The sequence below is a fragment of the Phacochoerus africanus genome, chromosome X (assembly GCF_016906955.1).
Source record: "Phacochoerus africanus isolate WHEZ1 chromosome X, ROS_Pafr_v1, whole genome shotgun sequence".
Classification (NCBI taxonomy): domain Eukaryota; kingdom Metazoa; phylum Chordata; class Mammalia; order Artiodactyla; family Suidae; genus Phacochoerus; species Phacochoerus africanus.
This window is the reverse complement of record NC_062560.1, coordinates 48,967,171-48,982,426: the sequence shown is the minus strand read 5'-3', so window position 1 is coordinate 48,982,426 and position 15,256 is coordinate 48,967,171. Positions and strand designations below refer to the sequence as shown.

The window sequence follows — 15,256 nt, the reverse complement described above, 5'->3', positions numbered from 1 at the left end:
CAAGTGGTAAGGGCCTAGGATTTCTCAAGTGTTTCCTAATCAGGCACATAGCCCCTATGCATGCATATGGTTTTCTAGATTCCCCAAAATACCAGAAATATGTGGTAGTTTTTCTGACCCCCAGTGAATATCTTATTCCTCAACTTTTCCTTTTCAGCTTTTGAGTTGGTCTATTGTTTGCCACAACTGTTATCTCTCACCTTAAGCAGCTGTGACATAGAGCACTTGCCTTTAAATATTTTTGATAAATGCTCCCCAGGGAGAAGCTTTTAGTACTAGGCTTTCAAAGAAAGCTCCAGCTGATTTTCTACTCCCTACATTGCAGGGAATGTGAGTTGTTATTTTTCAAGGCTACCACTGAGCTGGGGAGAAATGAATGGGTCTAGGGCAAGTTAAAAATGCCTCAAAGCTCACTGCTTTTACCGTGATTTAGCTCTTTTTCCTAAATAAATGCTTTCTGGGTTGCTATAAATTTTTAATTAATTTCCAGAGTTCTGAAAAAGTTTATTCTGACAATTTTTGCCAGTGTTTTCATTGTTTTAATTCAGAAGTGAATTTTTGGAGGTCCTTAACTTTGCCATTGTTGCTGATGTCATCCATCATGACATACTAAATATGCATCTCAATGAAAATGGCATTTTCTTCCATAACTAAAGTACCATTATTTGATGCCTAAGTAACATTTTAAAAAATTGAAATATAATTGATTTACAGTGTTGTGTTAATTTTTGTTATATAGCAAAGTGACACATTCTTTTTTATATTCTTTTCCATTCCTATTCCAAAATTTTCCAATATTTATATTCTATTCCATTTCCTTATCAATTCCAGGATATTGAATGTAGTTCTTTGTACTATACAGTAGGACCTTGTTGTTTATCCATTCTATATTTAATAGTTTGCATCTGCTAACCCCAAACTCTCAGTCTGTCTTTCCACTACTTTTCCTTCCTCCTTGGCAACCACAAGTCTGTTCTCTATGTCCATGAGTCTGTTTCTGTTTTGTAGATAAGTTCATTTTTGTCATATGTTAGATTCCACATATAAGTAATATCATATGGTACTTGTTTTTCTCTTTCTGACTTCTCTTAGTATGATGTCCATGTTGCTGCAAGTGACATTATTTCACTCTTTTTAATGGCTGAGTAGAATTCCATTTCGTGTGTATGTGTGTATGTACACCCCCCCCCACACACATCTTCTTTATCAGTTCATCTATTGATGGACCTTTAGGTGGTTTCCATGTCTTGGCTATTGTGAATGCTGCTATGAACATACAGGTGCATGTTATCTTTTTGAATTATAGTTTTGTCTGGATATATGCCCAGGAGTGGAATAGCTGGATCATATGGTAATTCTATTTTTAGTTTTTTGAGGGAACTCCATATCATTTTCCATAGTGGCTGCACCAACTTACATTCCCACCAATAGTGTAGGAGGATTCCCTTTTCTCTACATCCTCTCAAGCATCTGTCATTTATAGACTTTTTAATTTTGGCCATTCTGACCAGTGTGAGGTAGTACTTCATTATAGTTTTGATTTGCATTTCTCCAATAATTAGAAATGTGGAGCAGTAAAGTTACATTTCCTAATATCATTTAATACCAAGTCCTTATTCAAATTTCCCCTAATTATACCAAAATTATCTTTTATTTTTTTATTTTTATTTTTATAATGATATTTATTTTTTCCATTATAGCTGGTTTACAGTGTTCTGTCAATTTTCTACTGCACAGCAAGGTGACCCAGTTACACATACATGTGTACTAAGTGAAGTGAGTCAGAAAGAGAAAGACAAATGCCGTATGATATCACTTATATCTGGAATCTGATATATGGCACAAATGAACCTTTCCACAGAAAAGAAAATCATGGGCATGGAGAACAGACTTGTGGTTGCCAAGGAGGAGGGTGAGGGAATGGGATGGATTGGGAATTTGGGGTTAATAGATGCAAACTATTGCCTTTGGAATGGATAAGCAATGAGATCCTGCTGTATAGCACTGGGAACTATAACTAGTCACTTATGATGGAGTATGATAATGTGAGAAAAAATTATCTTTTATAATTTGTTTATTTAAACCAGGATCTATTCAAGAAGTATGCATTTTATTTGGTTATTATAATCTCTTAATCTCATTTATTATGTAAAAATTTTTATGAGAATTTTTAAACATACATTAATGTAGAGGAAAGCACACAAACATCCATATTCTCAATACTTAGGTCCTACAGTTGTAATATTTTGCTATATTTGCTTCAATATCTATATCTACCTATAGTTTTTGCTGAGCCACTTCAAAGTAATAGGCAGCCATCGTAACACAGTATTTTACCCCTTAGTTCTTCAGTATCTCTTAAGAACGCCCCTCTACGTAACCATACTTAATTTGAATTTATGTAACATACATAATTTGAACCTTTGTTTTGCTTAACAGTTAATAGTTCCCTAAGATCTTCTGATAACCCAGCCCATACTCAGATTTTCTCAACTGTCCCTACAAAATGTCTTTTATAGGTTTTTTTTTTCCCAAAAACTCAGGCATAATCAAGGAGGTTAATATTTTTTCAGAGTAAAACAATAACTTGCTCATGTATGATACAGGTTAGGAACTTGGAAAGGACACAATGGGGACATCTTGTCTCTAACCATGATGTCTGGTGCCTCAGCTGGGAAAATTTGAAGGCTGGATGGCCAAGAGTTTGAATCATCTGAAGTCTCATTAACTCACATGTCTAGTGCCTGGTTTGGGAGGATTCTAACAGTAGAAGTACCAAGCAGAGTGCCAACATGTAACCTCTCCATGTGATTAGATTCCTCACTGCCTGATGGCCTCAAGGCAATCATACTACTTAAATGGCTGCACAGGGCTCTAAGTGTGAGTGTTCTAGGAAGCAATGCAGAAACTAAAGTCGCCTTTTCTGATCTAGTCTCAGAAGTCATGCAGTCTCACTTCTATCACATTCTATAGGCTACAAATAACACACATTAGCATTAGAGAATGAGTCTGGTCAGATTCAACAGGAGGGAACATAGACTCACACCTATCAATAGGAAAAATGTCAAGGAATTTGAGGCCTTGTTTTAAAACCACCACATGGGAGTTCCTGTTGTGGTGCAGGGGAAATGAATCCGACTAGTAACCATGAGGTTGCAGATTCGATCCCTGACCTTGCTCAGGATCCAGCACTGCCCTGACCTGTGGTGTAGGTTGCAGACACACCTTCGATCCTGCATTGCTGTGGCTGTGGTGTAGACCAGTGGCTACAGCTCCAATTCAGCCCCTAGCCTGGGAGCCTCCATATGCCACAGATGTGGCCCTAAAAAACAAAACAACAACAATAACAAACAAAAAAAACCCACCACACATACAAGACTATAGAGAACAATATAAAAGTTACTCAAGGATACATGACTGAAAATTGTGCATTAACTTTTTTTGCTGGATGTGCTTCTGATCATTTTTTTAAACAAGTAAAATATCACCTTTAAAGAAAGGACTTCAGCCTCCTGAATTACCTGTTCTAGAATCTGTATACTGAACATCTCCTTTATAGTAATAATAATAGCTAACTAACCAAGGAATTTTTCTTTCTTTTTGTTTATTTTATTTCATTTTATTTTAATTTTTTAGGGCTGAACCTGCGGCGTATAGAAGTTCCCAGGCTAGGGGTCAAATCGGAGCTGCAGCTGCTGGCCTACACCACAGCTCATGACAATGCCGGATCCTTAACCCACTGAGCGAGGCCAAGGATTGAACCCGATTCTTCATGGATACTAGTCGAGCCACAATGGGAACTCCTAACCAAGGAATCTTTAAATCTAGGTCAGATACCACCAGCAACCTTTTTGCTGTGACATTGACTTTTTTCATTAATTAAAGAGTGAAATCCCACACTCACCACTGAGAATCAACAGTTATCAAGATTTTGCCATATTTGACTCATGTTATCACTTTCTTTTTTTCAAAGCTGTCTAAAAGCAAACCCCAGATAGTGTCATTCCCTCCCCACTCTACCTTATACTTTAGTATGCATCTCTAAAAAAAATAGACATTTTCTCATATAACCACATGCATAACAAAATTAATAATAATTTGATAATTCCTTTAAGTTGTCTAATACCAAGTGCATAATCAAATTTCCTTAATTGTCTAACAAAAAGGTATTTTTATAATGTTTGTTTAAATCAGAATCTAAATAGGGTCCACGTTGCATTTGGCTCTCATGTTTTTTGAGTCTATCTTAATTTAGAGCATTCCCTTCCTTTTTTGCTTTATGCTATTCATTTGTTATAAAAAGTAGTATAATTGTCCAGTAGCACATCCTATAGGACAGTTGTTTGCCTCCTTGTGACATTATGCTTTTAATGAAACCAGTCCAGTCATCTTACAGGGTGATTGTTTTCTCACCATGTTATTTAACTTTTTTGTAATCTATGTTTTTCCTAAAAACTAGACTTGATGTTAGGTCTTTAGCAAAACTACTTCCCAGGTGATGCTATAAATTTCCTATTGTATTGCATTAGGAGGCCCGTGAAGTTGGCTGTCTTGCTGTTAGTGACAATAAGATTAATACGCAGTTAAGGGGGTGGTCTCCTGATCTCACCATTGTAAAGCTAGTTTTTTTCTTGAGACTAGTAAATAATCTGCGAGGTAATATAATACTTTGTTACTGTGTGAATATTCAATTCCCTAGAATCAGTTATTTCATTATAGCTTAAAACCTGTGATTTTCTGATTTTATCATTCCTTCTACATCTATTAGCTGGCATTCTTCTCTGAAGAAGAGCTTTTCCTCATCATCTGGGACTGTTTGGTTATCCTGAAAGACACTTCCTATGTAAAATGTGGGATGAGTAATTATTTTTTGATTCAAGATTGTTAAAGCATTGTAAAAATGTTATACAAGAAGATCTTCTTCAGGAACTCATGGCCTGGTTCTTAGACGAAATAATACACGTTAGCATTAGAGAATGAGACAAGATGGTATGTGCTATATATTAAGTGACTTGTACATATCGTAAGTTCAAGGAAGGGGGAAGTCAGTGTGAGCCAAAGAGGTTCTAGAGGTTTTGCATCAAAGATTGATTTCAGCTTACTTTTGAATAATGGGCAGGTTTTGAAGAGGTGGCAAAAAGAGGGTACTCCAGGCAGTGTGGATGGTAAGGCTGAAGGCACGGGGAGAGAGGATGAGCTGTACATGTTCTGGAGGTATAATAAGGAAGCCATTCTGTCTGGAGAAGCCAAGGCTATGGGAGTGGAAATAAGGCTGGGGAGGTGGGTAAGGAGTAGAACATGGACAACTTTACATGCCAATTCATGGAAATTAACTTTTATCCTTTAATTAACGTGTACTTTGTATACTTTGGGCATTTGTGAATTAGCTTTTTACCTAATGGGAAGCAAAATCTGGCTTTGTAAAATGCTAGAAGCAGGAAAACAAATGAGACCAACTTTGGGGGGGCTCTTGGAATATGGTTGACATTCAGATAAATGCCTTTATTTTGTTCCCTCTGCAGCCCGTGTGACCCCAACTCTGCCGAAGCAGGACCGTCCTGTGCGTGAGGGGACCCGGGTAGCTTCCATTGAGACAGGCTTGGCTGCAGCAGCTGCAAAGTTGGCTCAGCAGGTAGGTGCTGACACTTAGGCATGGCCCTGCCACCAATCCCAGTTTGACTGAAAGCCTCAAAACTCAAACCTTCAGGCTGATAGGATTTCACTCTTTTCTCACTGGGAAGTGGGTAATGTTTGATCTTTATTCATGGCAGTATCCCAGCTCCGTCACATATCCTACATTTTCCAACTCAATGACAAGCAACTTCCACAGGTCACACAGTTGACATGATTTAGGATGAAAGATAATAGGGACCAGAGAAAAGCCTTTGCTAATATGACTTGTCTTTCTGGGTGTGTAAAAACCTCTCAGATGGGAAGGACCAAGTCTGTCCTTGGGTGAGAGCATTTGCGTTCAGATGAAGCCCCAAGGAGGTAACTCAGTTGAATACACTCAAATTCTCAGTCTCCCATCAGTATTGGAATTTGGTTTTAGAGGGAGAGGTTTTTCTTGCCCTCTATACCAAATACTATTATTGCTTTGATCTTCAGCTCCTGCTTCGAAAGAAAAATTCACCTGCTAATTTTTGCTCTAGAATCTGGTTGACCTCCTAGCATGTTATAGTTTGCAGAGTTCTTAACTGTGCTTGGCAACCCCGGGAACAGTTGGAGGTGAATCTTCTGGTTCTGTCCTTACCAACATCTTCTTAGATCCTCATGCCACATCCTATAGCTTATAGCATTTATTGATAATCTGCTCTTTGTTAGGTACTTCCATGTACAATGTCTCATGTAATCTGCCAAATAGCCCTGTTCAATAGATGATATTTTCATCATTTTACAGGTGAAGAAAATGAGGCTCTCTTTAAGTGACTAGTCGAGGATAATACAGCCAGTAAATGGAGGAGACAAGATTCAAACTCATATCCTCTAACTTCAAATTTCCTGTTACTTGCTATTTAAATAAAATGAAATAGTTAAATGTTTATATAATTTAGTAATTACATCCTATTTAAATAAAATTTAATAGAATTATGTTTTTAATATGATGTTCTGCGGAGTTCTAGAGTTGCTTAGAAATGTCTTGGAGGCTATTGATGGGAGCCAGCAGAGACCAACCAGGCCAGGTGGCCATTCTTTGTCCAGAATTTCTCTCTGTTATGTATATCCTAGTGCTATATGTAAGATGTAATTTGAAAAGGGGGGGAGAAGGAGTTCAAATGCTTTAAATAAAAAAATTAACTAAAGGTGTGAAAACTATTCTTAGTGCCTTCTAAGGAGCTCACTTGTGGTTGAATTGATCAGGGATGACCTCAAAGAAGAGATTCTCAGTTTCATTTGGGAAGGGTTTTGCAGGCTAAGCTTTTAGAGGGGACAGGGAAGTATTTCAGAAGGAAATTAATTCCTTGGTATAGCACACAAGGCCCTCTTCTTTTGTTTGTTTGTTTTTGTTTTTTTCCTTTTTTTAAGGCCATACCTGTGGCATGTGGAAGCTCCCAGGCTAGGGGTCGAATCGGAGCTGCAGTTGCCAGGCTATGCCACAGCCACAGCAACACCAAGATCTGAGCCGAATCTGCAACCTATGCAACTCACGGCAATGCCAGATCCTTAACCCGTTGAGTGAGGCCAGGGATTGATCCCACATCCTCATGGATATTAGTTGGGTTCTTAATCTGCTGAGCCACAATGGTAACTCCCAATAAAAGGCTCTCTTAACTTGGTCTCTGGTTACCTCTCTTCCCTGAACTTGTGTCAGTCCCTCATATATGCTCTTTACACCAGCCATGCTATTGCATTATGGTATTCATAATTCATTCAGTGTATCAGATTGTGTATCAGATTGGGCCTGTTCCCTCTGCTCATTGGGAATTATGCCCTCTTGTATGCCTTTACCTAACACTCCTTCACACCATCGACTACCAGTTTATTTTAGTGTCCTTTGCTTCCATATTATTCTCTCATGATACTTATAAGTGTACTTTCCTATGTCCCTTATTAAACTGTAAGGGCCTCAAGAGTGGGGACATATCTAATTTAACTTGATGTCCCTACTATGCTAGGCATATGTTTAGTCATTGTTGGTTGAGTGATTGAATGAATGAATAAATGGATGAATAGATCTTCCTGGATTGGAGGATTCATGTTGGGGAATGGAATCAGATAAATAGAGGTTAAAAAATGAATTCTGGAGCTGGACTGCCTGAATTCAAAATTTAAGCAAGTTACTTAATTTCTCTGTGCCTCAGTTTCCTTGTAGACTCTGTCTGAGAATTAGATGAGGTCATATATATAAAAAGCATTTGCCACAGAGTAAGTACTATAGATACATTAGCTTTTCATCATTATCATTAGGGATGGCCAGGTATAAATGGCTAGACTGTTGGAGGCTATGAATATCAGGCCAGGGAGTTTCAATCTGGGTTGGACTTGCTAATGGCCTTTTGAGCAAGGGAATTGAGAAGGTGAAAGTGGCCCTGTCATAAGATAGTCTAGTCTTCTGTGGGGGAATCTGGGTGAATTATATGAAATGGAGATAGGCAACAAAGGTAGAAAAATTTAGGCTATGAGATCTGGGTGTGAAGAGATAATTTCTGGATTCAGATGAGAGAAACGGGGAGCAGAAGTGCTGTTCTTGATATGAGTGGAATAACAAGCACTGTGGCTGAGAAAAGAGACTCTGAAGCCAGATAGCTTGGGTCTGAATCCCGCTTGGCCACTTATTAGTCCTATAACCTTAGGAAAGTGACTTAACCTATCTGTGCTAGTTTCTTCTCCTAAAAATGGAATTCTAATTCTTTCTTCTCATGATTTATATGAGTATTAAATGAGTTAAATTATAGAACAGTGCCTGGCATGTATTACTAATATTATTATTCTTATCCCCCAGAAGTTCCTATGGTAGCCACAGCCTGTCAGATCTTCTGAAGGCAGGAGTAGGCCTGTGTTGCCAAGAGAAGGCAAAAGAAATGTAATCACTGAGTTGGTCTGTGTGGCTGTGTAGCATTTCAGAAGGTGAAGTCACATGCTCTCAGCACCACTTTCCAGGTTCTCAGGGCTCCAGATGCCCACTATACAGGTACCCACTTCACAGTGGATAGTATATATATCTATAGAGCAATGGATGGATGAAATCCAAGATATTGTAAGAAGCATTCCTCCCATCCAAAATTGTGGTTTTAAGATCCAGTGACCTGGAAGATTGTCAAGTCCTCTATTAAAAGAAAAAGACCAGCAAGAGGAAGAGAAACCATTGTAAGAGATGAAGATTGAATAATAGTTTACCTCTCGTTGAGTACCTGCTATGTGCTATGTGTTTTTATGTCATTATTTAATCTTTCGGATAACACTGAAAGCTATTATTTTGCCCATTTTATAGATGAGGCATTTGAGTTTCAGAAAGGTTAGTAACTTAAACAAGGTCATCCAGCTTAGAGACCACAAGCCTAGATTTGAACCCAAGTTAATCTCTTTCCAAAGTGGCTACTCTCATGTGCAGGTGTCCCATTTTGACAAATGTGCAAAGTGGGTGTTCAAAGAGACCTGATTGAATTCTGAACTGAACAACTCTTAAGTTATGAGGCTTTGGGCTCAGTTTTCTCACTGTAAACTGAAGGATTTTTTCTTCTTAGAGCTATTCTGAGGATTAAATGATGTAAAATATATAAAGTGCCTTAGCCACTGGCGTAAGTTTAGCTATTATTATTAGAAGTGTTTGTGGTCCACATCAGAAGTGGCAATGCTAAGACCAAAACCCAAGTCTCTGAACTCTTTCTGTTGCTGCTGTACTGATTAGTGGCAGTGATGACTTAAGGATGGGTGGTACCAAAGAGATGACCTCAGGTATTGGCAGCCCAGTGTATTATGTGTGCATACATCCCAACTAGGCTTGGGGAGGGGGCGGGTTGCAGAACCACACTGACCACTGTCTGGTTTCCTTTCTGGGAAATTTTCTTCTCTTTTCTCCACTTCTAAAATCTCCCTTCCCACTTGGCTTGTGTTTCAGGAGCTACAGAAAGCCCAAAAGAAGAAATATATCAAGAAGAAGCCTTTGTTGAAGGAGGTAGAACAGCCTCACCCTCAAGAGCCCAATCTCAGTGTGGCAGCGCCAGCCCCAACTCTGGCCACTACACCACAGCTTCTCACCTCCTCCTCTCCCCTGCCTCCTCCTGAGCCTAAACAAGAGGCCCTCTCAGGAAGTCTTGCTGACCACGAGTATACTGCTCGTCCCAATGCCTTTGGCATGGCCCAGGCAAACCGCAGCACCACACCCATGGCCCCTGGTGTCTTCTTGACCCAGCGACGCCCTTCAGTTGGCTCTCAGAGCAATCAAGCAGGACAAGGTATGACTGAAAAATGGTTTTAGAAGTAAGAAGGATCTTAGGGTCACCAGCTTCAGACCCTAAGTAAGCACCATGGTAAATGAGAACACCTGGGAAGGACACTGATGGACAACCTAAGATGCCTGGATTTGACCTCACAGGCCATGAAAAGACATTAACTGGCATTAAGCAGAGACAAAATCAGACATGGTTTAGAAAGATCTATCAGGTGGGCCAGAGTGGAGGGTGGGCTGAAGATAGGAAGACTAGAAAGGAGGTATGTGCATAAGTTCAAGCTACAGTGAAGAAAGGCTGAAGCTCTGGCAGAGGGAATGAAGAAGGGGATAAATTGATCAAATATGGAGGAGATCACATGGGACTTGGGAGGTGAATGATGTGGGAAAAGAGAAAGGCAGGAGGGCTCACGCCCCCCTTTTCTTCATTTTGACCTTGAAAGCCCAGTCCCTAGATTTTACAGCTCAAGGGTGATGAGATTGGTATGGGGTGATTATTGAGGTGATGAAAATAAGGATTTCTAATGAAACAAGGCCCTGGGAATGGCAACCTCAGGGACACTGAGCTATAATTACTAACCAGAACTTATTCAATCCTGGTGGACAAGATAAGAGGATGGGGACGCACAGTCACCTTCTTGCAGAATTTACGAAGGAAAATGATTGGTACCAAGGAAATCTGAAGAAAAGAATTCAGACAGATTAACTAGGGAGTTTGTAATCTCTGCAGGAGGTCATAGGAGGAAAAGCCAAAGCATGTGGTGTTAGATAGTTGGATAGAAGTAGTTAAGAAGGGCTTCTTGGCCTAAGATGGTCCTGGAGCCAGGCAAAAAAATGGGGAGACTGTGGACAGAGGATTAGAGGAGAGGGTGGCCCAAGGATAGTTGGTGCTGGTGCTGGTGCTGCTGCTGGCACCCTTGCCATACATTTTGCTTACCTCTACCTTCCCCCACAGGAAAGCGCCCCAAAAAGGGCCTGGCTACAGCAAAGCAGAGACTCGGCCGTATCCTGAAAATCCACAGAAATGGAAAACTGCTTCTGTGAGCTCCCTTGTGTCCTGCCCCTCACCCCTTCACCCCCATTGCCTTCTCCGTTGTCAATTCTCGGGGCACTCCTGGATCCTACTGGCCCCGGACAAGGTGCTGAGGGGCATTGTCCTGCTTTCTTGGAACTGACCAAAGGCATGGACTCTCCCACGGGCCCCTTCACCGACCCCCTCAACTCCCTTCCCCACTTCCACTAGAGCATCCTGCCTTTCTTTCCCATATCTCTGAGTAGCAGGTAAATGGGAGAGGTTTCCAGCTGACTAGAACTCTTTTCTGCTGCTCCAGTCCATTTCCCTTGTCTGCCCTTTACTCTTGCCCCCACCTAGAGCTGGAAGGCAGAATGAGGAGAGGCGTTAGGAGAGCCTGGGCACCTCGGTATTTCCCTGGTCATGAAATGGGAGGCCCAGTGCTCAACACTTTTCTATGGCTTCAGCCCTGTCTCCAAAAACCTGCCTCTGCCCATTCTCCTTCCTACCCTCAGCCCAGTAGATGGGTCCCACTCCAGACTTGTTCCTGGAAGAAGGCTCTGGCCTCTGCTCCCTCTTGCCAAATGCTTCATGGAAATAAAGAGGAGGGCCCAGAGTCTCCTTACTGCCCCACCATGGGCCATTTCCAGAGGTGGCCTAGAAAGACCACGGGCTGACTTTACTCATCCTTGGGAAGAAGAGATTTCTATCACTTCTCAAGGTGGGGGGAGGACCAATGCCCATGCCTTTGACCATGACTTTGTGGCTCATTGGAGGAAGCTACTTTGGAGTGGCTACAGATGAAGCCACCTGTCCCAGGGTGAGCTCTAGAGATTTGCCTGGATTTTGAGGTCCTGCAGAGCATTATTCACATAGCAGTAGGCTCCAACCCAGGAGGCAAAACCCATCTCCCAAAGGCCTGAAAGCACCTGCCACTGAAGCAGATAGCCCTTGCTCTGCAGCCTGTTCCCTTCACCTGTACCACAGAGCACAGCCTGGACCTTCTGAAGAAGATGTGGCAGGACAGCTCACCCCTGGGTTCTCCATCAGGAGCCTCCCTGCTTCTCTCTTCACCTTGAGGTCTTTGTCTGAAGAAGACCTCGGAACTCACACCTTCACTCCTGGGCCTTTGCACTTCCAGATGTCAAGTGGACACTCAAGCAGAGTGCAGACAGGCCACTCGGGAGTCTGAGCCTAGGAGCAGAGATGCCCATCTGTAAAGGAGCAGATCATCTGATCCTCTCTCCCCCTTTTCCCTTTGTGAATGTTTCAATTGTCCAGACAGTGCCCACCCCCTCCCTCATCCTTCCCCAGCTCCCTCCACCTCCGCCTGTCTTGCCTCCCTGGTGACCTGGACTGGATGGAGAATGTCTCCCTCTCTCCATTTTGGTACTACCCAAGTGGAGTGCATCCTTGTTCTCTACCCCTCACTTGACCTCACCCCAGTTTTCTCAGTGCTTCTGGGGAACTTAACAACTACCATGCAGGCCACAGGGAATATGTGAGGCTTCCCTAGTCATCTTTGTGTCTCCAGTTTGTCTTTTTTTTCTCCACAGCCCCACATCTACTCTCCTTCCTTGGAATCAGGGGTCCCTTAGCTCCATTTGCTTTTTCTATCTTGGGGACCCCAGGGGCCAAGCAGTCCTCCATCTAGTCACACCAAAGGCAAAAAGCCTGGCTACCTCCCCCCCAGCACATGAGGTTCTCCACTCTCCCCCCTTCTTCTGCCCAGCTTTGCTTTTCTTGGGTATTTCAAGGCAGCAGAGGGAAGCAAGGGAGGTAAGGGGGGCAGCCTATGTCTCTGTAGGCAACTGCCTGACTAGGCCCTGACTGCTGTAACCAAGACCAGGACCCCAGCCCTTCTGCCCATTAACACCCCCTTCCCCTTGATCTTTCAAAGGCAGCTAATTGCTAGCATATCCCCCTGGTTCCAGGCCTCTTTCCCCTCTGTTTCTTAGTTAGAAGTTTCTGTGGAGCTGAAACCCAACCTCCATTTGACTGGGTTTCTGTTTAGTTTAGTTGGGCTCTCAGAGCCTGCTGTTGGTTGTTTTGTGTTTTAAATGAAAAGCAAGTTTACCCTCAGATTTATGCTTTTCCAAAGAGGCTAGTGTGCTTTTTTTTTTTTTTTTTTTTAATGTTTCAGGTTCTAAGTGAAGTGAGTTGGGGAGGGGTTGGGAATGGTCATAACCAAGGTTTAGAACATGGTGAGAGAGTTACCTCTGGTCTCTAATCCCTAGCACAGAGCTGGGGGTTGGGTAGGGGGCAGGGAGAGAGGATTTCTATTCACCTTTAATATATTTTTACAAAAAAGCAATTTAAAAACAAGCCCACCGCTTCTGTACATGTCTAAATATATTTTTAGAAGTGGGTAGGATTGTGAATTTCTGATGCAGGGCCTTTTTATAAACAGGTTAGAATAGCATCACCATACAAACTTCTCTGTTGTTTTTTTCCCCCTGTTTTTTTCTTATGTTGTGTTACTAATGTAATTTATATTTTTTTTTAGATCCTCCCTTTCCTATAGAGATAAAAGTGATTTATCTTGGCAATTGCTTTTCTCGGCATTCTTTTTTTTTTCTTTTTCTTTTTCTTTTTTTTTTTTTTTTTTTTGGGTGGTGGTGGGTGTGGTGGAGTATTGGGGTCCAGGAGTACTGCCTTTTCTTTGCATCTTCCCTGTCTCTCCCATCAACTCAGCACTTCCCTGGTGCCCAGCCTGAGGTGGAGAGGGGACAGGATCTCTGCCCTCACAAGAGACACAGTTCACACACCAAAACCAGATAATCAGAAGTATAGTGAGCAGAAGAGAAAGGTGTCCAACAATTCAAAGGAGACTGACAAGTTTGTTGGTAGGCTGTTTTTACTGACACCTGTATTCTCTTTCTGTGAATGTGGAGTTGTGGGTTTTTAATTTTTTTTTATCCCCCCAATCCCCTACATGCTCTTCAAGCTGAACTTGGTTACTGTGCTTAAGGCCAGTGCAAGGGATGTAATTATTAGAGCTGGCATACCATGCTCATTTCCTTGTGTCAGACACTGCTGTTAGTGTTCTATGTATGTTGACTCATTTCATCTCGCCAATACCCTCATTCTACTGATAAAGAAACAGGCAAAGGAAACTTCCTACATCACACATCATACATTGTGGAGCCAACCTGGTTCCACAATCTGTTTGTTTGTTTGTTTGTTTTTTAATCACTGTGTTCTAGCACCTCTCACTGATAACTGCTACCATTTTAAGTGCCTTTTCAGTGCCAGGCATTGAGCTAGGAATTTTACCTGGGACATATCATTTAATCCTCACTGACAACCCCAGGAGATAGTCACTAGCCCTGTTTTACAGTGAAAGAGACTGAAGCTTGCCACTAGCCTTCCACAGCAAGATCTACCTGACTCCAACATTCATGTTCTTTCCTCTCATCATGTTAGAAAATCTTAAGCAACTCAATGACCCATCAGATGTTTATTGAGTACTTGTGTGCAAGATATAACATTGAGAGTTGTGTCGTAAGGGAGCCCCTGGGGTGGTGTTGGAAGACTCACCAAATTCACCACCACTTGGACTCTCTGTGCCTGAGGGCCAGTTCCTTACTGTCTGAGGGTTATTGTAAAAGGAGTTTGAACCCAACCAGGATTTTTTTCATCCTGGAGATTTTGCTTGTGTGAATCTGGGATGAAACTGGCTGGGTTTGGCACCTACTGGCTAAATGACGTCCTCCAGCTCTCCCAATCTGAAGCTTGATATTAAGCAGGATTTGGATAGAGAAGATTCTTGGGGAACTGTGTCTCCTGGTGGAAAGGCAACAGAAAAGAGAGGAGGAATTTTAAGAGCCCTTGCAGGACTGGTGGGCTGGGTTCCCATTGTCACCAACTCCCACCCCATCTTTTCAGTAAGGGGCTAAAGCACTGTCATCAGCCTTAGGTTAGAGGATAAGATAGAGTCTTGGTTACTTTACTCCTCATCTAGGCAGGAGGTACCAGCAGATGAGAGACTTTTGGCCAAAAAATGGAAGAACAAGAGCACCCGACTTCAGTCTTCTCTCTTTCCAATATGGAGTGGAAAAGTGTATCGGACTTGTCGCTAAGAACCTACCTTCTCGATTACTGACCAAGTAATTTGGGGGAGATTACTTGTCTTGATAGCAGTTTCTACTTTTGACAGATGAAATTATCTCAATTATGAAGCCCTCTAATACATGGTCACTCCTAAACTTTCTGGATGCTGTTGATTCCCAAACTGAATCCTCTAGCCCTGACCTGTCCTAAGTACACATGGCACATTTCTGCTTGCCTATATTGTGTTCCCTACCTTAAGTACACAGGCTCCTCCCTTTCCATCAGGACCCTGTTCATGCCAA

General features: G+C 41.9%; 1 protein-coding gene across 4 annotated transcripts in view; it reads left to right on the top strand.

Moving 5' to 3' along the window:
• The window catches only part of PHF8 (PHD finger protein 8), a 106,452-nt gene extending 93,002 nt beyond the window's left edge, over nucleotides 1-13,450 (top strand). For all 4 annotated transcript variants that reach the window (XM_047764437.1, XM_047764439.1, XM_047764436.1 and 1 more), the window contains 4 exons: nucleotides 5,523-5,632; nucleotides 9,560-9,896; nucleotides 10,845-10,929; nucleotides 11,889-13,450. In XM_047764437.1, coding sequence (XP_047620393.1) covers nucleotides 5,523-5,632; nucleotides 9,560-9,896; nucleotides 10,845-10,929; nucleotides 11,889-12,093 — 737 coding nt within the window. In that variant the 3' untranslated portion in view covers nucleotides 12,094-13,450. The remainder of the gene's footprint in view (nucleotides 1-5,522; nucleotides 5,633-9,559; nucleotides 9,897-10,844; nucleotides 10,930-11,888) is intronic.
• The last annotated feature ends 1,806 nt before the right edge of the window (nucleotides 13,451-15,256 follow it).